This window comes from Phacochoerus africanus, chromosome 9 (genome assembly GCF_016906955.1).
Source record: "Phacochoerus africanus isolate WHEZ1 chromosome 9, ROS_Pafr_v1, whole genome shotgun sequence".
Classification (NCBI taxonomy): Eukaryota; Metazoa; Chordata; class Mammalia; order Artiodactyla; family Suidae; genus Phacochoerus; species Phacochoerus africanus.
In genome coordinates this window covers 1,971,494-1,996,028 of record NC_062552.1, presented here as the reverse complement: position 1 = coordinate 1,996,028, position 24,535 = coordinate 1,971,494, and the positions used below count along the sequence as shown (strand labels likewise).

The 24,535-nt window shown below is 57.5% G+C and overlaps 1 protein-coding gene across 1 annotated transcript; it reads right to left on the bottom strand.

Moving 5' to 3' along the window:
* Nucleotides 1–174: 174 nt before the first annotated feature.
* Nucleotides 175–7,818, bottom strand: PSMG4 (proteasome assembly chaperone 4). The gene is made up of 3 exons (XM_047797328.1): nt 7,575–7,818; nt 2,993–3,068; nt 175–362 (listed from the first exon to the last, which is right to left on the bottom strand). Exons 1-3 carry the CDS (start codon nt 7,746–7,748, stop codon nt 241–243), a joined length of 372 nt encoding a protein of 123 aa, XP_047653284.1. The 5' UTR covers nt 7,749–7,818; the 3' UTR covers nt 175–240.
* Nucleotides 7,819–24,535: the final 16,717 nt, after the last annotated feature.

Sequence of the window (24,535 nt, the reverse complement as noted above, 5' to 3'; positions counted from 1 at the left end):
AGGCAGGACAGAAGGACCGTTCCAGCCCTGCCCTGGGCCTCGATCCTGATGGAGCCGTGGCCACCGCGTCCTCTCCAGGGGCTTCCCTCCTTCCCGGCCAGCGGGAGCAGGAGCGGGAGCAGCGGCAGGAGGAAGGCCAAGCCTTGAAAGCCAACGTAAGCGCGTGAGCCTGAGGCCTGGCGAGAGCTGCCGCATTTATTCAGAGTCCGCAGGGCGGGTCCCAGCCCCACGGCCGCCCACCTAGAACTTCTCCGGGAAAGCCTCCATCTCCTCCTTGATCCTGTTTTCCACGAGTAACGCGAAGCTGCTGTCCGTGTTCTGGAGGTTGTAGCTGACAAACACCTGTTTGCTGGTCTTCCTGGCTGGGGACAGAAAGGACGACACGCGTGACCACCTGCCCGGGCCCCCCGCGCCCCGCTCCTGCCCGCGCTGCCAAAGGCCTGGAACAGGGAGAGGAGAAAGTGGACGCCTGCAACCAGACGCGGTCACGCGGGCCCTCCTCGTCCGAACAGTGGTCCCCACGGGGCCCGAGACCCCCGCTGTCCCCCACCCGACCTGGCGTCGGCGGGCCCGGCCCCCAGCCTGGGACCTGCTGCTCGGCACACAGGGCTGGCGGGCTGGCAGCTCTGCTCATAAAAACGCAGGTGATGGTCAAATATCGAACATGTGAGTCCCCCTTCAGCCCCACCCTCCACCCACCCCAGCCCCCCACAGGGGACCCCACATACCTACACAGGGACGTCCAGGCATGCGTGCGCGTGTAGACACACACACGCATGCACGCGCACACACACACAGGGACGTCCAGGCGCGCGCACACACACACACAGGGATGTGCAGGCACACACGCGCACACACACACAAACGGGCGTAATTTTCAGTTTGATACTGGATGTGCTAGTTTTAGCCCCTGTCTACAGAACCCTTAATGGCTGGTGTCAACCGCTCCAAGTGCAAAAATCCAGCACAGCTGCACACCCAGCATCTGAAAGCCAGGACCGGCCCTGAGGACAAGCCAGGCGGTACCCTAACCCAGGGAAACCCCCCGGCCCCCCAACAAGGGTGGGTGCAAACGCCTCCTCCCCCACGGACATCACGGCCACACCAGTCCCCAGGGGGCCACAGATCCCCGCCTGTCCGCTTGCACTCGAGGGAGCAGAGGGCCGCCTGCATGGTCCGCCCAGCAGCCCCGCCCCTGCTCTGCCCTCCAGAGCCGCACAGAGCCCCCAGGCCGCTCACCCCTCCGCGCGGGACACTGTCTCTGGACACCTGTCTCTTCATGTCACTGTCCACACAATTGACAACAGTTAATGATGCATCTTCAACAGCAAGGGTCCAGACCCAGCTCAGGATGACCGCAGAGCACAGCGGCATGGGCCGGCCCTCTGTGGCCTCAGAGGCATGTCACCTGTCCCCCAGGATGACAGCACCCTGCCACGCGTGCCCGTCCCCGCTGGGCGGTGACCGAGGGCTGCGGGTTTGCTGACACAGGCAGGTGGGATCCTCCATCACATCTGACTTTCATATGTTAGAAAGAATGTATTTTTTTGGCCTACGTTCTGTTTCAACGTATGCAGACTATAAATGGACGAAAACCACATGTGAGAAAATGTTAATTACAAAGAGTGACCTCACAAAAGAAGGAAAAGAACCCTGCTTTCTGCATATACACTGCTTCCGGGTCTCACCCCAAGAACATGGGGCCCCCATCTCATGTCACCAGAACCACTAGCTCACTGGTTGCGCATCCAACAGACTCTCCCTCCTCGACCGGACTCTGTCCGCACTGCGGCCACCCACCCAGCCCGGCTCAGCAGGCCAGCTCCTCCAGGCCCAGCTCTCAGGAGCCTCCTGAGGGGCTCTGGTGCCCGAATCGCTGGCAAACACACAGTGCAGCGGGGGTGTCAGGCCCTCAACTGACTGCAGAGCTGCTCACAGAAACACCAGTGTGAACGCGGAGGGGATGGACAACCCGGAATCCCGGGGAGGCCAGGCAGGGGTTCTTTGTCTTTTTTGCAACTTGGTTATAAATTTAAAATGACTTCCTAATAATTCAGCAGAGTAACTTACAGATCAGGTTTCTCTAACCTCAGGCTGGGACGAGTGCGGGGGACGTTCCTGAGACTCGGAGCTGGGCTCGTGGTCCCCACCCTGGTGTGCACATCCAAGGCCACCTGGCTCCCGTCTGTGACAGCCCCGCCCCCGCCCCCACGCTGGTTGTACCTCCCCTCCCCCAACATCAAGTGTCTTCGTGTGGTCACACCCAAGTGACAGACACACATTCCCGGTCCCCAGGGATCAGGCTGACAGAACTGCCAACGCAGCCCAAACACAAGCTCCTCAAAGGGCAGCGCTGGGCCTCGGCGCGCCCCCGACCCGCCCACTGGGGCTCGGGGCTCCACAAGCGGCTGGGATGCCCGTGAAGATGAGGCCAACAGGAGGCAAGGCTGCACGGCCACTCAGGTCCCTGGGCACCACCCCGCAGTCACACACACAGGCAGAGCACCGGCCACTCCCGCCTGAGCCACCTGGGCTGCTGGTTCGGGGAGCAGGGAGGTGGAGCACTTCGGCACCCCCCACCCCCCCCCCGCCACATGCAGGCCAGGCCTCGCCCTTCTGCGCTCTGAGCCACGTTTCGCGTGGTGAGGGGCGCTCCCTCCTGCTCACAGGCCCCACCAAACCCTGGAGGCCCGGGAGCCACCTGGAGCCAGTGCCCAGGGCACCATGGGCATCACTCACCCCTGCTCCCGAGGACAAGGAGCAGAATCACCTGTCACTCGTCAGCCTGAACGGCAGCTGAGGCGACCCGGGAGCCCCTGGGGAGCATGGGGGTGAGAGGTGCTGGCACCAGGTCAGCTCCTGGGAGGCCTGGGCACGGAGGGCTGGCCTCCACCCACGCAGAGACCCTTCCCATGGCAGCGACTCGCCTCTCGGCTCCTCTCACAGCCAGGTCCCCAGCCAGGCGCTCGGGCAGCTGAGCCGCGGTACCTACCTAAACGCTGGGCGAGGCCAGTGGACGTCGGGTCTGACGTGTCCCCGAGGAGGGCGGTGGACACGGGGATGGGGTCCTGCAAGGAAAACAGAGAGCGCTGCTCGTCCACCTGCGGGCGGCCTGGCAGCTCCAGCTCTTCCCTCGGGGAACTGGGGGGAGGGGAGCCCCGGGAACCGAGTCAGCAGGCAGGCAGGTGACCCTCCGAGGCCACCACTGGGACAGGCAAACGCAAGTGCCTGGAAGCTGGGTCACAGGGCTGCCCAAGTTGGAGGACTTCTCCTAGTGTCCCAAACCCCAAAGCTCACTGAGAGGCAGCACTAGACAGAGGGACGTGACACGGTCCTCCCGGCCACAGCCAGGAGGAAACTGGTCACGGAACCCGGTCGCCAAGGTGCCGCTCACCCCCCAGGCAGCTGCCAGCGAAAAGGCAGGACCCCAACCCCTCACCTGCGCCTGCGAGAGGACGCGGCCCTGTTCCCAAGGGTATCTGGGGCTTTTCAAGGTCAAGCCTTGACGCTGGAGAAGGGGCCCCGGGCATCAGCGCCCGGCAGCAGAACCGCAGCCCTGCAGCTGCTTGGCCAGCCCTCATCTCAGATCATCAGCAACTGAAGCCAGACCAGCGCAGTCCTTCTAAACGCTCCAGGAAATCTTGCTTCCCGCCACGCGGGGACTAAGCTCCCTGCATGCAAGTCCCAGCTTAAGAGAAAAGTCCGCTAACTTACAGTCTGGCCAAATCGCTTTTATCAAATTAGCGGACTTCGGAAAGACACAGCCCAGGAAGCGGCAGGGCTTTAGAAGGACGAGCTCCGGGTGGGAGGAGGCAGGCGACCTCAGCAACTTCTAGCAGAGCCCAGGTCAAACACTCCCGTCTCCTAGGGTTCCAAGTCACTCAACTCAAGACCGAATGCATGTGTTCAGGTCCATAAAAGATGATTCAAAACACAGACTAAAGATGAAAGTACTTACTGCAAGCTTTCTTGTTATAATTGGTACAAAAAAACATGATCTTACTAAACAAATTTGCTGTTAACAGTATTTCTAAGCGTTCCTGTTGTGGCGCAGTGGTTAACGAATCCGACTAGGAACCATGAGGTTGCGGGTTCGATCCCTGGCCTTGCTCAGTGGGTGAAGGATCCAGCGTTACCGTGAGCTGTGGTGTAGGTTGCAGACGCGGCTCAGATCTAGCGTTGCTGTGGCTCTGGTGTAGGCTGGTGGCTACAGCTCCGATTCGACCCCTAGCCTGGGAACCTCCATATACCACAGGAGCGGCCCAAGAAATAGCAAAAAGACCAAAAAAAAAAAAAACCGGTATTTATAATTAAACCTCCTGCAAATAGAAAATCTACTTTAACAGGCTGGCCTTTCTCCACCAAAAACTAAAAACCCTGTTATCGTTACCCTTCCTACTACTTCCTTATTTTCCCAAACCGCCCTCTGCCAAGGGCAGACTCCCGTTGTGACCGGAGGTCCTGGGGCTGGAACAGCACCGCCCATTCCCACAAGGGGCCAGGTGCTCCAGGGTCATCTGAGCACCCAGGGCCCCAGAGCCCACCTTCCTGTCCGGGGCCAGCCTCCCCCCGCACCCGTGCTCGGGCCTGCTCGTCCTGGTCCTGCAGCCTCTCCTGGCAGCAGACAGGCCTGCTGGGTGCAGGGGCAGGTGGCAGGCAGGAGCTACCGGGCCGTGTGGTTCTGTCCTGCATGGTCCTGTCTCACGTGTGGGGATTCAGGGGGAGGGAAGAGGCCTCGCAGACCCCAGGCCATCCCCACACGGGCTGGTAATCCTTCCTAGAAGGGCCAGGAGGGCAGAGCTTAGGTTCATGAACCACAAGGCCCAGCTGCAGCTGCTCCAGGCTGCCATCAAGCGCAGGGCTGCAGCAGATGCTACTGAACGGACAGGAAGGGCTCTGCGCCCCAAACTCAACATAGATGCTGCCAGAGGCCAGCCTGCTGAGCCCTGGTCCTCTGTCATCTCCCGCTTAAGCCATGGCCTGAGCCTCCAGCCCTGGAGGACGATGCCCAGGCACACGACACGGCCCATCGGTGGGCCTGGCCCCTTTCCTCCTGCCCCCACCAGGATGGAGCGTGGCTGCCCAGCTGAGAACATAACACCCTCCCAAGAGCCATGACAACCAAGCGGTCAGACCACTGAAGCCCATGTGGGAAGAGCCTCGAAATAGGCATGAAGGAGGGGACGCCTGGTCTCACCAACTAGCCTTCTGGGCCCCACGCGGCCCACAGCCTTGCCCATGGTCTGTGACCTCAGCCTTAGAACCGGGAAAGGGAGGGAGACGGCTCCCAGGGTGCCAGGACCTGCAGACACACAGCCCTGCTGTCAGCCCTCCCCCATGCGGGGAAAGACCTGGAACTGTCCCCGTCCAGAGACCCATCTGCCGGGTCCCACCAGCAAGGAAGTGCAGGCAAGCACACCAGGAGGCAGGGTGAGGAGGAAGGGGCAGAAGAAGGGTCTGGGCAAGACATTCAGAGCCCGTGCAGGGCTGTCTCCCACCCGAAGCTGTGCCCAGGTCCTGCCTGCTGGCTCACTCTTCCCACGTCCCACCACCCCAGGTAGCCCCCCGCTACCCAGCACAGGCCTTCCTGCCTGGCGGTTCCTGCCAGACCTTACACAGTGGGAGCGCCCTCGTTCTTCAACAAGGACTTAGCAGGATGTCAGGTACCAGGGAGACAAAACTTCACTGGCCAGGCCTCCCCACCTGCACAGACACTGCTGGGGAGCCTGAAGATACACCACAGAGGGCGCAGGGGCCGACGGTGTGCAGGAGCAGCTCGGAGGCAAGTGGGTGCCAGGACATGGGGCTGGGGACAGCACCTGAAGGTCAATGAAGCCTCTGGACTCAAAGGTCTGAACAAAGGAGTTCCCACTGTGGCTCAGCAGGCTAAGGACCCCACGTAGTGTCTGTAAGGACGTGGGTCCAATCCTGGCCTTGCTCGGTGGGTCAAGGATCTGGCATTGCTACAAGCTGCAACACAGTTCACAGATGCAGCTTGGATCCAGTGTTGCATGGCTGTGGTGGAAGCTCAGCTGCAGCTCCGATTCAACCCATGGCCCAGAAACTTCTATATCCTTCAGGTGTGGCCGTTAAAATAAAATAAAAAAGAAAGTCTGGGAGTTCCCGTTCTGCCTCAGCGATAACAAAACCGAATGGCAACCACGAGGACGCGGGTTCAATCCCTGGCCTCACTCAGTGGGTTAAGGATCCAGCGTTGCTGTGAGCTGTGGTGTAGGCCACAGACATGGTTCAAATTCCACATTGCTGTGGCATAGACCGGCAGCTGCAGCTCCAATTCGACCCCTAGTCTGGGAACTTACATATGACGCAGGTGCAGCCCTTAAAAGGACGAGAAAAAGTCTGAGCAGACGAATGCCATTCTGACTGCTGTCTGCAGCCCGTACAGAACCGGCCACAGGGCAGTGCTGAGCCAAGTCCTCCAAAAGGTACATCCAAGGCCTAACCCCCTGCAGCTGTGCAGGTGACTTTATTAGGAAATGGGGTCTTTGCAGATGTAACTGACATGTAAGTTAAGCTGGACTTATCCAGCAGGACTGGTGTCCTCAGAAAGAGGAAGAGACAGAGGAGACGGCCTGTGACACTGGCAGCAGGACCGGATGACGAGGGTGTCAGCCGAGGACACCAAAGTGCCAGCAGCACTAGAAGCCCAGGAGACGGGCTGACTTACCCCCAGGGCCTCCAGGAGGAAGGAGGCATGCAGAGGTTCCCAGGCCAGGTGTGGAACCCTCGCCACAGCTGTGACTACAGCAGATCCTTAACCCCCTAGGCCACCAGGGAACTCCCAATCTCTGTTGTTTTAAGCCACCCAGTCTACTGCACTTTGTTACAGCAGCTCTGAGAAACAGTACAGATACCGAGGAAGGCTTAGCCCAGGTGGCAGGTGAGGGAGGGGAGAAGGGGCTGGATTCTGCATGTTCTGAGGGGATCCCAGGGTGACCCCGAGGGTGGCATGGAGCTGCTGCACCTGAGAGGGGCAGGCTGCTGCAGAAGCAGGGGTGCAGGGAGCTGGGCTCCGAAGGCCCACTCAGAGATGCCTATTAGACTTTTCATTGAGACACTGGAGTGGAAAGGCAGCAGAGAAGCCTGTGCTGGAAATGAAAGGAAACGTGGGCAACACAGAGCCGGCGTGAAGAAAGGGGTTGGATATGAGCGTGAGAAGACGGAGTCCCCACGAGGAAGCCCTGGAACTCTAACCAGAGATGGGCGTGGAAGTCGAGCCTAGCGGCCCAGACGCAGCTTCCTCGAAGGTAGCGCCGCCCCCGACAACCCCCGGTCCCTAGGACATCACAGGAAGGGCCTCAGAGCCCTAGGCCTCCCGCCTCCCTGGCCCAGGAGATCTGGGGACCACGGAATCCGTGGCGTCCCCAGCAGGCCCTCGGTCACCATTCGGCCCCGACCCCCTAGGCCCTCTCCTGCGCCCTCTCCCCTCCCTCCCCGCCCCCTCGGGACCCACGCGGCCCGGCCCACCCCCTAAACCCCCTTCCCTCCCCCTCCCCCGGCCCCCCCACCGGGCCCCTCTCCGCTCCTGCCCCTGGCCCTGCCCTCGCACTCACGTAGCGGGTGCACATGGCCACGGCCAGGTTACGCAGGTGCGGCGTGGCCCCCACCCACAGGAAGAGCGAGTCCGTCAGCCGCATGACGTGGAAGTGGACGAGCTGCTCCCACAGCCTCGCGGTAAAGTTGTGCAGAGAGACGTCCCCGGCCGCGGCGGCCCGCGGCCCCTCCATGCCGCCCGCCCGGACGCCCGGCCGAACGCGGGGACCAGTTCCCGCCGCCGCCGCCGCCGCCAGACCAGAGCAAGCGAGCGCCGAGAGCGCCTTCGCTTTCGATCCTGGGTCAGGGGCGGGGCCCGAGGGTGGGCGGGGCCCGAGAGTGAGCGAGGCTCTCCGGGGAGGAAGGGCGGGGCCCAGGTGGAGCCGTGGGGACGGGCCAGGAGTGGGCGGGGCAGAGCCAGAGGGGGCGGGGCGGGGCCTACTCGAGAGGGGGCGGGTCTTGCCCAAGAGCTCCGCGGCGGATCCAGCTCCGACCGCGCAGAGCCCAGGCCTGACCCGCGCTCCGTCTTGCGTTGGACTCGTCCTGGGCTAAGCGGGTCGGCGTCCTCACTGACTGCTGCATAGACGTGCAGGAAAATCTTCCCAAGTGGAGATGCGCCGTCCGGCAAAGCACAGCGCTTTTAGTCGGTGCCGGAAAACACTCAGAGCAGCCGCCGCCATCGTACGGGATGGCTAGATTTTCCCAAATCCTGCTGGTCCCGGCAGCCCGGAAACTGCGAGAAGCCTTGAATGCAGCTAGTCGTGAGAATGGCAAAGATACTGGGAAAAGCTCGAGAAAGGACACGGACTGAGTTAAGGGGTGGGTTTCCTCACCTGACCCAGACCCCCGGAGCTGAGGTCCTGTACAAGCACGGGCCTTGCATATGCAAAGTGGGAGTAAGAGCGGGCGCCTCCCGGGGGAGTGGGAAGGATGTGAACGACCACAGGGAGGCAGATGAAGGGGGCCAGTGTCATCCGCTGGGAGCTTTAATTGCAGTCACTCTGGGCCACAAGGTTGACATAAGAAGGCCTTCGATGTGCCGAGACAACCTTTGGGGTAAAAGCACACAGCCCCCGTTTTTGTCCGGATTCTCTTAAGCTGACTTGGGGTTTATGTCAGAACCCTCAGAGTTCTGCTTTTTCAATCTCTAACAGGGCTAGGTTTATTAAATTGACATTTATGAGGGCAAATATTGTTGAAAGTTTGTTGGCTCGTTATCAATGACTCAGTTACACACCTAATGTTCAGGTCAACAGTTTTCAACAGCTTTCCTAATGTATAATTAATACACAACAAGTACACTACTCCAAGTATTCAAATTGAAGTTGTGACACGTGTGTAACCCATGAAACCATCGTTGCAGTCAAGAGAGGGCACATGGCCATCAGTCCCAGAGGCTTCCTGAAGCCCCTGGTAACCCTTCCTTCCCCTCCTCAAACCCTGAGCTGCTGGTGGTCACTACAGAGTAGTTTGCATTTTCTGGAGTTTTATGTAAATGGAAGATGCCGTATGCACAATTTTTTGTCTGCCTTTCCACTCATCACAGTTATTTTGCGTTTCCTCCAGGTTGTCACGTATGTTGGTCGCTTCTCCCTTGTTATTGATGAGCACTGTTCTGCTGTGTGGACGCACCACTGTTTATCCCTTCACACGTGTTGATATTCTTTGGGGCTGTTTTCACTTTGGGGATATTGCAGCGAAGCTGCTGTGAACTCATGTACGAGTCAGTCTCTATGCACACACGCTTCCATTTCTTGTAGTTAAATGTCTAGGAGTAGCATGGCTGTATCCTTTCTAGTTGTATGCGTAACTTTTTAAGAACCTGACAAGCTGTTTCCACAGTGACTGTACCTTGTAACTGTATCCGTCAGCCGCACAAGAGCTTTTTCTGGCACCGCTGCATCCTCATCAAACAGCAAGGACCATATATCAACTATTTGGTGTAGTCAGTCTTTTTCACTTCAGCCAATCTAAGGGGTACCTCAGTGTGGCTTAATTTGCATTTCCTTAATTATTAACGAGCTTCAATTCATCATTCACACCGTATACAAAAGCGAACTCAAAATGGTTCGTAGACCTAAACATACAACCTAAAACTGTAAAACTTCTAGAGGAAAACATAGGGGGAAACCTCTGTGACTTTTAATTAGACAAAGATTTCATAATAAAACACCAAAAGCCGTTAACAAGGACCTACTGTGTAACACAGGGAACTATATTCAATAACTTGTAATAACCCATAATGGAAAAGAATCTTAAAAAGAATAGGTAGGTATATATAACACCTGAAACTCACACAACATTGTAAATCAACTATACTTCAATTAAACAACAGTAAAACACCGACACCAAAAGCAGGATCCATAAAAGAGTAAACCGATGACCGGGTCTGACGATGACGCCCACACATCACCTCTAATATCCTCTAATGCTTTGTCCCCTCAGAAAACAAAATGCCGTTTTTAAAACAGAGGGTTTCTCTGTAAACAATCTTGAAGAACTGTCTGGGGAAACCAAGGCACCAAGGCAGAGGCGAACACCTGTTGCGGCACCATGGCCGCTCACGCCCGCCCAGCACAAGTGCAGGTGTGCTCCTGCCTGCGGCTCCAGGGCAGCCGGGGAAGCCACGTGACCCGAAGACACGCCTCAGGCCCTGCACGCCCCCAACATCAGCTGCCCCTCAGACACCGCCCCGCGGTCCCCAGATGGCATCCTCTCCTTTACCCCGAAGACTGTTCTCCTCAAGCCCTAACCCCGCCCGAGCCCCACAAGTGACCCTCCTTCTGGCTTTGCCAGGCAAACAGGGGGGCAGGCTCAGTTTCCCCACCGCCTTGTCCCTCCAGCAAGCCCCTTCTCTCTTCTCCCCCTCCCTCATCGAGAGGCGCCCTCCTCTGCTTGGAGGTTGATCCCTCCCCTGTGCCCTGACCCTCTCCACGTCCTCGGGAACCAACTCCATCAACCATGGTGACGCCTCCAAAAACTCCGCCCTGGACGCTGAGCTGTGCCGCCCAGATCCCCTTCCGGAAGGGACTGGTTGTCCCAGCTGATGGAAATGCCATTCGCAGGCGCCGTGGCCGCCTTCAGAGTCTGCGCAGCCTTCCGAGGGCCACCCCCACCCAGTGGCGGAGGGAGGCAGCTGGGTGAAGGCCCGGCCCTCTCAGCTGAGGCAGGCCAATTGTGATGGGCTGTTTTGGTCCCGGGTGCCCACGGGCTCAGCAAGGGTCTAACAGAGGGCACCACAAGGGTACCAGTCACCTCACCTCAGAAGCCAGGGCTGGGTGTAGTCAGGAGGCTGAGTGCCGTCACCCCAATAACGTCTTGCTCAACTTCAATTGCCTGGAACCCCATAACTAAACACATGGCCGGCTCCCCTGCAGCACACGGCCACCCAGTCAGCACCTCCTAACTGTCCCCAAGCACCCGACCATCAGCGTGGCCACACCTGCAATCGTCACCTCTGCCCTCGGCTCCCCCTGCCCCAGCCCCCTTCCTGCTGCCCTCCCCGCATCACCCATCACCCCATCCCACATCCCTCAATACCAGCTCAGGAATCTTCTCTCTCTGCAAACAGTGCTGCCTGGGGGGGGGTCTCCCCCCAACCCCACCCCACCCCCACCTGCCCACGTGGTGCAGACCCTCCCCTCTCTGGGCTCCTTTGTGGACCCCAAGGCCCCTCACCCAGCTGTCGGGTCCTCCCTTCCCTCGCCTGCTGGCTTTGTGCTCCACAGACCCTGAACTCCACCAGGCGGCCAGAGCTGAAGCCCAAACACCTCTGGGTAGAACCTGGCCTAAACCTAAATTGGGGCTTGAACCCACGGTTCTTTAATTAGAACCACTCATCTCATGTCCGGACTTACTGAGGCTCAGGTTTTTTGCGTCTCAGCGCAGGAGGAATTCAGCAAGAGGTAAAGTGATAGGAAAGAAAGAGATTCATTGGAGTTGCTGTTGTGGCTCAGCAGAAACCAAACTGACTGGTATCCATGAGGATGTGGGTTTGAACCCTGGCCTCGCTCAGCGAGCTAGGGATCCTGCATTGCCACAAGCTGCCTTGTAGGTCGAAGATGCATTGCTGTGGCTGTGGTGTAGGTCACAGATGTGGCTTGGGGGTTGCTGGGGCTGTGGTGTAGGCCGGCAGCTGCAGCTCTGATTCCACCCCTAGCCTGGAAACTTCCATATGCCGCACTTACAGCCCTAAAAACAAAAAAGATTTACTAAGCTGGGACGCTTGTGAGGGATACAAGCAGGCAGGCGAGGAGGCTCTGCCCCGGGGATTAGATGGGCTACACATTATCAGCCAAGGAAAGTGGGGGAGGGGGAAGCCCGCCTTCCTTGTTCTCTGAGTAGATGCCAGGCGTACATCACTAGCTCCTCCTTTGTTCCAGCGCAAGAGAGTCGTTGCCCCTGCGAGGTCAAGGTGCTTATTCAGCTCAGAAGTGTGATCACAGAGGCTAAAATATGTTGACTCATCTCCGGTTTCCGCATAATGAAGGGTCTCCTCCTCCGGAAGGTCCTCTCCCCTTAAATTCCTGTCCTTGGGCCTAAGGATCATTATCTTGCTGAACTTGAACTTGAAGGCAGACCTCGTTTTATCTTTCCTTCAGTGACCTGGTTTCATAGTTAAGCAAGTCTGCTTCGCGGCACGATGGTCCCATGGCTTTGTGGAGCGGTCGTTAATGTACACTGGTCTCCCAAAGTCCCCTCGGTGTCCCTCTCTATCTGTGGTCCCCTGCTGGGACTTCTGCAGATACCTGAAGGCTGTCCCACTCCAGCCCTCTCAGAACCCACGGCCTCCGCTCGCCCCGCGCTCCCGAAGCCCCGAAAGGGCAGCTCTGGGGTTTTCGTCCTCAGCGCGGCGCCCCGGCTGGCAGAAGCCAAGAGGACCTCGCGAGGCTGAGCGGGGAAGGAAACGCTGGAAGCATCGACGGGGAACCTCTCGGGCCGCAGGCTCCAGGCCTGCCTGTCAGTAATTGGCCCTGTGCCCCAGCGCTAGGTCTCTGGTACTTTAGCTGCAGGCGGAGAAGATGGGCTGAGATCATCTCCAGGCACCTTCCAGGCCCGCAGCCGGGTGAAGATGAGATAAGAAGGCAGCAGGGGAACCAGAGGCTTTCCTTCCGTCCAGAGCAGGGGGTGTAATTCTGCAGGGGGCCGCTAGGTGGCAGGTGGGAAGGAAGCGGGCACTTGCAAGGCGCTGGGGATGGGGGTGAAGGTGGGGGCAGGAAACCCGCAACCCAGGAGCTCCCTCCCGGCGACTTTTCTCTAAGCACTGCAATTTCAGAACCCTCCGGTGAAACAGCAGGCCCACAGAGGTCAAGGCCCAGCAGGGGGCTGGGAAAGGGGCCGGCCCAGCAGCTGTCTGCTTGAAGGGGGAAGGGGAGCCGTTTGGACCCATCCCTCTCCCCTTTCTGCACCGGTTGGGCTGTGAGCCTTCGTCTGGTGTGAATGGCATTAGGAAACAAGAACAGCAGGGTTGCAATGGTGGATCAGACTGCGGGGAGGACCCGTTAACTTCCTTCTAGGCCAGGAAAGGCGAGCCGGGTTCACCACCTCCACCTGGAGACGCAGCGCCCTCCCCCCACAGGCCCCGGGGAGCGTTGACAGCCTGTCCATGGCGGGATCAATGAGCCGCAAGAACGGATGTTTACAGCATCACAGGAGGCTCTCTGAGATCCTTGGGCCTTTCTTCCAAAATCAAACCCAAAGTCTGTTATGCCATGGTCGGGGATGTGGTGCTTGGGTTAGGGATGGCTGGGGTTGTGCTATGGTAACGTTTTACCCTGAAATGGCAGTGCTGTGATGCAACAGACTTTCTTCAGCTCACTATGTATTTCTAGCTGGGGATGGGTTTCTAGCTGGTGATGGGGGGGGGGACCCACCGAGGGAAGGGGACCCTGCTCCATCCTTCAGGGACCCAGGCTGCCCCCTTGGGTCATAGCAGCAGAGGAGAGAGCTCTGTTGGGTCCCAGGTCTTTCGATGCACCAACCCAGAAAGGATATACCACGACTTCTCATAGCCCATTAGCTGGAAATAGTCACCTGTCACTGCCTACCCGCCAAGCCCACTGTCCCTGCCACAGTGACAGAACATCAGGATTTACTGAGAGTTACTACATCTGCACCTGCGTTTGTCCGCATTTTCCAGTGGCCCGGGGTCAGGAGGCATGGTCCAAAGCTGTGCCCACCACCCCAAGGGGTTAAACTGTTTATACGCCGATCCACATTCTGCTGCAGACCTGTGCCTCCCCCAAACCAACAAAACTACAACTGAACCGTGAGCTATCCTTGCGCACCAGCCCCCCACCTCCGGGACAGCACCGAGGTTCCTCTCTCTCTCCTGCGTCCTGGATGCCCCCCCCCACCCCCAGTTTAGCCCCTGGCCGCAGACAGGCCTTTAATCATATCTTTCTTTGTCTTCCCATTGGTGCTCCCACCCCCACACACCTGCAGGTCCTGCCCTCTTCCCGGCCTGGGGTGGCTTTGGCTTCAGGGCCGTTTCAGGTCTTGTCTCCTTCCTTCAGCCCCCTTCTCAGGCTCCCCTGAACTGCTCCAGGTCCTCCGGCCCCCCAGCGCTCTCCCTGACAGGTGACGCCCCCATCCCCCCCTGACCGTGGCTTCTGTGCCTTCTACACAGATTTCTCCCAAATGTTTCTGGAGCCAACCTCCCTCCTGAGCTCCAACCTGTAAGGTTGGCCGCCCGCCCAGCATCTCATCTGAATGTGCCCAGAAACCTCTGGTTAAGGAGGGCCCCCCGGAAGTCTGCCCCCAGAGTCCCCCCCCCATTCTTCCAACTTCAGGTGTCTTTCTCTCATCCCTGCATCGCCCTCAGCCTGTCCTGCTGGCTCCGCCCAGCGCCTCCACCAGCACCTCCCTCTGGACGCAGCGCTAACCCTGTGAATGGTCCCCCTGCCTCCACCCGAGTCTCACCTCCTCTGCTGTCCGGTCTCAGGTCTCAGCATCACGAGTGACTCCTTGAAAGCCCCCTCCTCTTACTTCATTTCTGAAACAGGAGAATTAGGTTCTCAAACCAAAATGGCCTGCTACAAGCAGCCTGCTTCCAGAGAGAACTTCTAGAACATCCTCCATCTTTGGGGCTATCAGACCCATCCCTATTTTTTAAAGTTTCCCTATGAGTCCTTGAAAGCCCCAAAAGGCTGACACCGCGAGTGCCTGGGCCTCCTCCCTACTCCCTGCAAGCTCTTCCCAAGAGCAGACAAATGTTTTTGCTGGCAGCAGCCCATCCCAGAGGGTTCCTTAGCTCACAAAAGCAAACCCCTGACCAAGTTCTGATGTCATCGGGCTCCAGCACCAAAGGAAAGTAAGACAACCCTCTCAGTTTGCTCCAGAGGGTAGCGAAGCCTAAAATGGATGGAAGCCAGCTGAGCCATCACTGTTATTCACAGAATCATCCACCATGAGATTTTTCTAGAACTCTTTTATTTATTAGTTTTTATTTTTTAGGGCTGCACCTACAGCATATGGAAGCTCCCAGGCTAGGAGTCAAATCAGAGCTACAGCTGCCAGCCTACACCACAGCCACAGCACTGCGGGATCCAAGCCACACCTGCAACCTACACCGCAACTCACAGCGATGCCGGAACCTTAACCCGCTGAGTGAGGCCAGGGATCGAACTTGCATCCTCATGGATACTCGTCATGTTCTTAAGCCTCTGAGCCACAACAGGAGCTCCTAGAACTCCTTTTACAATGTCAATTTCTTTACCAAGTGCGCTCTCATACAGCCCTGCCCCACCTGCAGGTTGGTCTGTTCACCTCTGCTGCAGACTGGGCGCCTGTCTGGCTCCACCCCGGACGCAGCAGGAGCCCCCATTCCACCCTTGGATGGAGCCGGTTTGGCCCCTGCCTCTGGCTGAACCTTGTGTGCAGGATATGCCCCCCCAAGTCCCGATGGCCAGCGGGGCCTGTGCGGGCGCTCACACATGGCCACCTGTCTTCTGCCAACTGCCCCCTGCCTCTCCCGGCAGCCCAGAGGACTGAGCTCAGGCAAGAATATTTCCCCTTGGTCCCCAGGCAGAGACCAAAGATAATTATCCTTGGGGGCAAGTGCGGGGCCATCGGGACACAGGGCAGGAGCTGGGAGCCAGGTCAGGCTGGCTGGGCAGGGCTGGGGCCTGGGGCGGGAGGGGGTGGGGGACGGACCGTCAGGCTGAAGAGGAGAAACCTGTGCCCCAGAAGCAGAGGAGTCCGGCCAGTGACGCGGGGAGGGAGGGTGTCACCCGTGGGAGACCCTCACATTATCCCGTGCTGCCTCCAACAACCCCGCTACGTGGGGGCTGTGACATGCGTTCTCAAACAAGGAAATGAACCCCCAGGAGGAATGAGGGGCCCAGAAGGCGCTTGGTCGCTGCAGCGGAGCTGGGCCTCAATCCTCCTCCATCACCAGGGAGGGGGGGAGGCCTGGAGTGCCCGGATGGACAGTGGCTCTCGGGCCACGTGGCCAGAGCCCGCGGGACTTCTGTCATGGCCTCTGACTCCATTTTTCTCATCTCATGCCTCAGAATTCCTCCCAAACCCAGTTTTTAACGTTTCAATCAGGTGTTGGTCTCCATGTGGTTTTATTTCGTGACTCCATGCTTTTCAGATGCGCAAAGACGGCCAGCGAGTGCCCCTTAGGGTGGGGAAATGTGCCTGGCCCGTGTGCGCCTGTGCTGTGAGGGACTCTAAGGCGCTGGGACGCCCGTGGGGTCGGCGAGGCACCGGGACACTGGCGGGGGAAACCGAGATGCGCCTGCCAGCACAGAGGATGCAGTTGGCGGCCCGAGGGCCCACCCCAAGCCCGGGACAAGCCAACAGCTCTGGGGGCTTTATTCAGAGCAGATCCCCAGGTCGGCAGTCCCCGAGGATGCAGGACAAAAGACTGCTTCGTGCGTGTGCTGTGTGGCTCCCTCCCGCTGAAAAGGACCACGTGATGCGGAGGCAGGTTCCTGGGCAGCAGCCGGCGGGTGGGAGGGGCAGGTGGGCCGGCTGCTCCGCATGTCTTCGGGCGGGTGGGTTTTCCTACCGTGTCAAAGCCTCTCCCAGCCTCTCCCGGACCTGGACGCGGCATGAGTCACAGCCTGCGGGCCAGCCCGGCCCTTCGGCCCCCTGAGCCCCCACCTAGTCCGCAGCCGGGTCTGCTCTTGGCACAAAGACCTCTTTTTCCCCGGAACATGGATGCCGGGCGGGTCCCTCTCTGCACTGGCGTTTTCTTCCTGGCCCTGAAAACAAGCCCAGCGACCCAATAAATACAGACGCGGCCCATGAAAGCAGCTGTATTTCAAGGAGAGCCGGGGAGCAAGCCAAGGAAAAAATGAAAAGATGCAGTGACAAAACGCCCATTCATGGGCTCACTCGGCAAACATTTACTGAGGCCATCTGTGCTCCAGGCCCCGCGCTGAGCGCCGGGGGCACAAAGATGCCCTTGAGCGCGCCCCGCCCCCGCCCCCGCCCGCCCAGCGCGCAGTGCGAGGGCTGCTGCCCTGCGTTCCGTTCCCGCAGCGCCTCTCCGACCCACCGACCCACCGGGCGGGAGTGCGCGGCGGCGGCGTCGGGACGAAGGGACCTCGCCATGAGGAGCGCGGATGCAGAGAGCCAGCCGCCTGGTGTGGGGGTCAAGCCCGCGGTTACCCTCTGGGGCAGGGGCGGAGAGACCACCGAGCGGCTCTGGGAGGCACGGCGAGTCCGCCAGGACGGTCATCAGCCGGCCGCGGGGAAGCGAGCACTTTCTGAATCTAGCCTTGACTAGCTTAAGCATCGCGTCTGTACAGATATTTGGATAATGACTCAGGGGGAGGCATTGAGAAGCAGCTATTCTGTGGCCACCTTTGCACCGGATCTAAACAGTACTGGCCCCTCTGATTCACCCCAAACGTTATCATGTCTCCACCGAAAAGGTCTTTATCTCGGTCCCTAAAATGCAGCAGTGAAGCCCCTTGATGGGCTCTGAGGAGGCCTTTACATATCCGTGCTTATGTTTATCCTACAAAAAATGCTGGGATGACTACTGTGTGCCAGGCACCCGGGAACAAAAAAAAAAAAACAAGAAAAAAGAGGAAGACAAAGCTGTTTCTAGTGAAAGAAATGGAAAAGCAAATACAGCAGATGCAGCAAAGTAAAGGTGATCGGGGGTTCGCCCTGCGCAGGTGGGGCCTTTAGGAGGACTTCCTGGAGGAGGCAGAGCAGAGGCCATGGGAAGATAGATGAGGAGGAGTCAGAAGGACCATCTGGGAGGCATGGATGGGGCACAGACCCCTCAAGAGGGGAGCGCAGGGTGACCAGAAGGCCGGGGGCAGCGCTGAACGCAGGGGGGCTCCGGACGGAGTGGGTTTGGGTTGGAGGCTGTTACATGAATGGGGAGAGAGGTGAGCTGAGAAAACACAGGCAGATACACGGTTTAGTGACCCCACACCACTTGCCAGGGCCCCCCTCACCCATCTCTAGCACCCACAGCAACCCCAGGAGGGAGGTGTTCATCCCTCAGAACCCGGCGCCGAGGCCAGGGCGGTTACCTCCTGGCCCGCAGGCCCACAGCACAGGTGGGGACCCAGGGTTCCCGGCAGGAAGTCTCCGCTTTTCCCACTCACACCTCGGAAGTCCACGTACCTTCCTTCCAGGCCACAGCCTGGAAATGCAGAGTCCTGTTCCCAGCTCCAACTCCTGGGGCTTTTCCCCCAACCACTGGGGCTCAGCATCCTCTGCCCTCCCAGCTGCTAATGTGCCAGAGGTGACAAGTACCCTGGTATTAGGAGCTGCCCCACCGCTTCCCCGTCCTGGTGTCAGCCACACAGGGAGGCGTCCGTGTGCCTTGGTGTCACCGTGTGGTTCACTGTTTGAGTCCAAACCAGACTTTCTTCCCCGATCTGCCCTCCTGCAGCCTGAGCTCCCCTCGGAAGTGCCTTTAACACTTTGCTCTGGGTCACCGCACACCTAACTGTGTCACCTACTCCGTGACCTGTGTTTCTCTTCTATCCAGGTCCTTCCCTCTGCGCCTCCTGCAGGACTGGATTTTAGCCCCAAAACAGCAGCAATAGCAACAGCCAGGGAACACCTTTGCCCGACCTGCCCCAACCCGCCTGCTGCCTAGAGGGGAAAGAGCCCCAGAGCCTCCCAGACGCTGTGCGGTCAGCCCTCCTGCGCAGGCGCCACGGCAACACACACCCCCACCCCCCCACCCCCCCGCCCGCAGCAGGTGGAAGGGGCCCAAGGGGAGCGGTGGGCCTTCACCTGCTACTCTTTAATCTTCCAAATCTCTGTGCCTAAGGGGGGGGGGAGGGGCTTGGGCCGAGAGAACAGGGCTTGGCTGCCTCCTTCCTGTGGAATCCGGAGACTCACAGCTGCAAAGGCACCAGCTAGATGCCCCATAACTGGCTTGTGTGGGAGCGGGAACAGTCTTCTCTGGCTGAAATGGAAGTTCTGGGTGATGGTCACAGACCGCAGAGCTCCCTGCCCCCCGGTGCCACCCTCCCCACCCCGTCTGCCCCTCCACACACACCTCCCAGGACAAGGCCCCAGCCTGGCACCCTGACTGTCCCACAGTGGGCTTCCCACAGGGCCCACCTGGAGGACACAGACGTCCCAGGATTTTCCATTTGGGACCCAGAGACTTGTCTCTGTGGGTGGCTGCTCTGACGCCAAGAGGACTTCAGAGTGACATTGGATAGTAGGCTCACCCTGGCCTTTTGCCCTAGCAGTCACCTGGTTTTTTTTTTGTTTTGTTTTGTTTTTTAATCCTATAACAACTAAAGACGCTGACTTTTAAGCTGAGGGTTTGCTTCTTCCTCTTTTTTTTTCCCCCCAACAAAATTCCAGAATCAATCGCCATTTCTGGAGTGGGACAGAAACAGAAAGGGGGCGGGAGTTGGGTGGAGGATGGACCAGTGTCAGGACCCAGTGTGGGTGACTCGCCTTGACCACACCTCACCTACCAGGCGCCCCAGACTCCCTGCCACCCAGGCCTCTTCAACCTTCAGATTACTCGTCTGACCACACGCCTGAGCTCTCAGAGGAAGGAAGGGTTGGGGGAGCGTCGGAACGGCACCAGCAGCGAAGGGGAGGGAGGTGAGGAAGAAACAAGCCAAAAACCAGGACCCGCACTTTTCTAACCTGGGCTCTTGGGCTGCAGCTTAGCCGGACGGGCGGGGGTCAGGCCCACACACTCACAGCTTCTTTCTGGGCCCAGACCACACAGCACATACTTGTTGAATGAAGTCAGTGACTTCTGATGCTACATTTTTTTTCTTTTTAGGTCCACACCTGTGGTATTTGGAAGTTCAAGGGCCAGCCCACACCACAGCCACAGCAACGAGGTCTGAGCTGCATCGGCGACCTATGCCACCGCTTGTGGCAATGCCAGATCCTTCATCCACCGAGCAAGGCCGGGGATTGAACCCGAATCCTTATGGATACTGCTGAGCTGCAACAGGAGCTCTTCCGATGCCACTTTAAAGCATGAAGACAACACCCCCAGAGGCCTGAGGACTCCCCTCGGGGGTCCGGCTTCACCTGCAGGAGGAGGCCAGAGCCATCCGCTCTCCTCGGGAGCCCTGCCAGGCCCTTTCCTCTGCCCACCTGTCGAAGTGGCAGAGTGCTGGCTTGCAGGATAAAGGCAGCGGCTGGTACAAAGGAACAGGCCCCAAGTGGTCATGCGGGGGCACTGGGCTACCGAACGAGGGGGTTACTACCTGAGTGAGGATTCGGAGACGGCCTCGCCACACGGCAGCCCATCACAATAAGGGTTTTTTCTTTCTCCCTCCTAAGGAGACTCGACAGCATTTTCAAACTTTAAAACTATGTACGAAAGGTATTTCTTCGTTTTCGTCATATCTTCATAACATTTAAAATAACTGGCTAATTCCTCGAATTCCAGCAGCCAAAAAAAACAGGTAAGACTCTAGGCGCTGCACCTGCCCAGGCTCCCGCATTCGTGGCTGGAGGCGCGCAGTTTCAGGTCAGCCCGGGCAGATAAAGAACTCAAGACAAACTAGAACAACAGAAATGGATTTTTTCGGCATAGGGATTTTTGCAGCAGTCCGTTCACGGTCAGGATGAAGGTCTGGGAGGAGCCTGAGGATTTCTTGTGACTCTCAGCCGCAGTCACCTCTGGAGCCTAAAGACATTCCTGAATCTTGCAACCCATCCCTGGCTCTGGGATGGGGGCGGTGGCCAGGCCAGAGCAGAGCATGGGGTGGTGGGGGGTGAGGGGGCTTTGGGTTCAAAAGGGGGACTCTGCAGGGCCTCACTCCACGTGAGAGCCTGCTCCCAGTGGGCAGTATTCCCTAAATCCCGAGAGGAAGCCAGGCTGGAGTGAGAGAGGCGGGAGCGGGCGCAGAGGCCCGGAAACCACCCACGGTGAGCAAGTGTCCAGCTGGACCCCGGGCTCATCCTCTGCCTCCTGTCGAAAGTCCTGGTTCCCCGCAACTGGCGTCACGGTGACACTTATCACTAAAAAGGAAGTGGTTTCTGGGTGTCCTGATGAAGAGGCTCCTGGAGCCCAGGGCCGAGGCAGCTTTTGTTCCAGAAACCTCTTGTGACCCCCTTGGCATAGGGGTGGGTCGCTTGGGTGTGTCTCTCTTCCCTAAGAGGGGAGAAGTCCAGGGCTGGGGAGCCCAGGCCTTCTGGGCACAGAGCAGAGGCGCGTGGAGAAGAGGGCTACCTCCAGAAGTCACAGGTGTAGCTGCCTTCATTTCTGTCCTGGGCGAGCACACCGCACCCTCCGCTCCAGTGACAACAGTGGCCCAGCAGTCACACGCGTCTTCCCTGCCAGGACCTGTCTGGGGGTTCTAAGATCAACCTGCTGGCCCTTCGTTCAGCCTGTCTTCTTTCCTCTGCTGGTAAGTTTTCACTTCCTCTGCAGCTGGTGGCTGTTTACACGGGTTGTGAATCAGCTGCTTTCTCAGAACCCTGTTATTTCTACCGAGGAGGCGTCGTTGGGGATCTCTGCAGGTGCTGCAAAGGTCCCTCTGTTATTCCCCAGCAGCATTTTGGCCAAAAGTCATGCTCAGCTGACCCCTCGCCAGTCAGTGGAGGTTGGAAACAAAGGATTTAGCAGAGATTTGTCTGTCGGCTTGATGTCATCTTCCTCCTTCTCTGTGTCTTTAAAATAATCTCACCCCAGTGACTGGTCTCTGCTCCAGCTGCAAGATGCAGGGATATAAACCTTCAATTTCACTCTCTTTGTAAGCGAGGCTCCTTACGCGGCTTTCTAAGAGGGCTCACGTTTTGTTAGTTTACCGAGCTTAGACGGGTTGTGTTCCACCAACACTTCTCCATGCTCCTCTTAAATTTGGTCATCTTCGTTTTTGGGGGGGCGTTTTGCTTGTGTTTTGTTTTGCCTCATTCATGGCATATGGAAGTTCCCAGGCCAGGAATCAAATGTGAGCCACAGCTTTGGCAACGCTGGGTCCGTAACCCACTATACCGCAGCGGGAACGCCTAAATTTGGTCATTTTCTTTGTAAGCCTGATGGAGTTTAGACTTCATCTTTATGAATTTAGCTTCATTACAGCATTTTTTTTTTTTGCCTCTGTGACTTTTACAGAATTCCTTTTAAAAACACATGATATTCCCATAGAGTTTTGACTTCGCAACAGCTTGTTCTGTTTCTTTCCACAGCATCTGTCCTTAGCCATCCAACAGAAGCGGATAGTCTGCTGTAATCTGGTTCCTTTCTTCAAGCCCCAGATGCCTCCAGCCCCACTCACCTCCTCAGACTTACTCTTATTTCGCATCCCGAGTCCTTCGAAAGATGCCTTTGTCGCTTTGTGCTTCTGTCTAAAATCTTGCCGTTTGTTCAGAATTTTGTTTTCACATGTGACTTTTTATTGTATTTTTTCACGTGGATTTTTCCTTTTTTAGGGCGGCACCTGCAGCATATGGAAGGCTAAGGGTTGAATCAGAGCTGCATCTGAGACCCACACCACCACCACAGCAATGCTGGAGCCTTAACCCCCGGAGCGAAGCCAGGGATGGAACCCGCATCCTCATGGATACTAGTCAGTTTTGCTTCCACTGCGCCACAATGGGAACTCCGGTCATGGGGCATTTTTAAACATTCATACCTCTGTTGCTCCATCCCTTCACGGCTTCTACCCTGTATAACAGAGAAGCTTCCAGAATGAACTGGCAATGAACAGTTCCCTGTAAGGAGGCAGTAATTCCACTTTGCAGGGGACGTGATAAAGATCTGGCAGCCTCAGGTCTTGGCCAGGGTCCCCGCCAGCAACTTGGAAAAGCATTTCCAATGCCTTTTGCTGAAGGAACAGGACTTCCCCAGCAGAAGGGCTTCTGCGTCTGTGTCTGGGTGACCTTCAGAGGTGCCATTATCCCCATGGGACATTCAGAGGTTACATGCTCTCCGACAGCCGAGGTTTCTCGGATCTATTTCTGCATCCTCTGGGATCTTTTTTTTCTTTCCAAGATGACTCACAGAAACTACGTTTCCTTAGTTCTTCTAGGTTCAAAAATACTTGTTACCTGTAAAACTAAGAGGAAATGTACTCACATACAAGTATTGGGGCGCATTGTTCTCGGAAGGTTGATAGGATTGTTCTCTCATCTTCTAGCATTCAATGTTGTTTCAGAAAAGTCTGGACCCCTGTGGTTCCCTTTCCACCTCCCTAAATGACGTGGTCTTTTTTCTGGGTTTCCCGCGGGACTCTTTCCCTACCAGTGAGGTCGCCAGGGTTGGTACTTTCCCTCAGTTCATGAAAGATGGGATTTGCCTTTGTTTCCCCTCCTCCCGTGGGGGTGGGTGGGGCCCACGCCGTCTTCTCATCTCCAAAGCTGCTTCGTATGAGCATGAAGACACCTCCTGCTCAGGTCCCGGATGAACGGGCGAGATGGAGGACAGGCAGTGAGTGGGCACTGCTTCCAAGGGAGCTGCTGCCCTCCCCTCTTGCTTTCTGCCCTATGAGGTGGTCTTAGCGGGAATCTGTCCACATCCCGCGGGGCCAGCAGAGCCTCTGGGATGGATGGTATCACCAGCTGGGAGAAGGACCGCTTTCGTGCTCACCTGCAGAACAACCTGCTCCTCATGGGCTGGAAATAGCTGGGTCCTCTGGTTGCTGACTCTCTGGGGTATATGATTTACTGGGGGATACTTTATGGCTTGTCCGCACTTAGTTTCAGGCCCTGTGGGAAGTATAATGGCTAATAAGACATGGTTCCTGCCATCGAGATGTCAAAACCCCGTGGGAATCAGGGGCCTGTCTGTGGAACGAGCTGTAATCTCACGTGGCATCTCCAGGTGGAACGGTGACAGCGGCCTGTGCAGGGTGGGAGGAAACCATAACTATTTCTACAAATCAAGAAATAGCGCATTAAGACAATGTCGCCAGTGATGCTGGCGCCTCCCAGGCTGCTGAGTCTGTGGTCACGTTCGAGACTCAGTCCCAGAAAGGAGGAACCAACGATGCCTAACCACCGTATTATCTAGATTTGGCTCCACAGGTCCTCACAACTGGGCAAGGGGCTTAAAATGCTACAGCAACAAAGTTGCAAAGGGAAGTGATACTAGTGATACAAACATAAAAAGTAAGGAGGGCAGTTCCCATCGTGGCGCAGCAGAAACGAATCTGACTGGGAAACATGAGGTTGCGGGTTCGATCCCTGGCCTCACTCAGTGGGTTAAGGATCTGGCATTGCTGTGAGCTGTGGTGTAGGTCACAGACATGGCTCAGATCTGGCATTGCTGTGGCTGTGGTGTAGGCCAGCAGCTATAGCTCTACTTGGACCCCTAGCCTGGGAACCTCCATATGCCACAGGTGCAGCCCTAACAAAGAAAAAAGAAAAAAAAAAGTAAAGCAGGACCATGCTGACACTCTGCTCCTTCTGTGAACTCTTAGTCAAGCCCATTGCCAGATGAGAAAACCATGAGGAGTTCAAGTCTGGCAAGATGTTGGCCAAAGTAGTGTTAAAAGTTATAGGAGTTCCCCTTATAGCTCAGTGGGTTAAGAATCCAACACAGTCTCCGTGAGGATGAGGTTTCAAT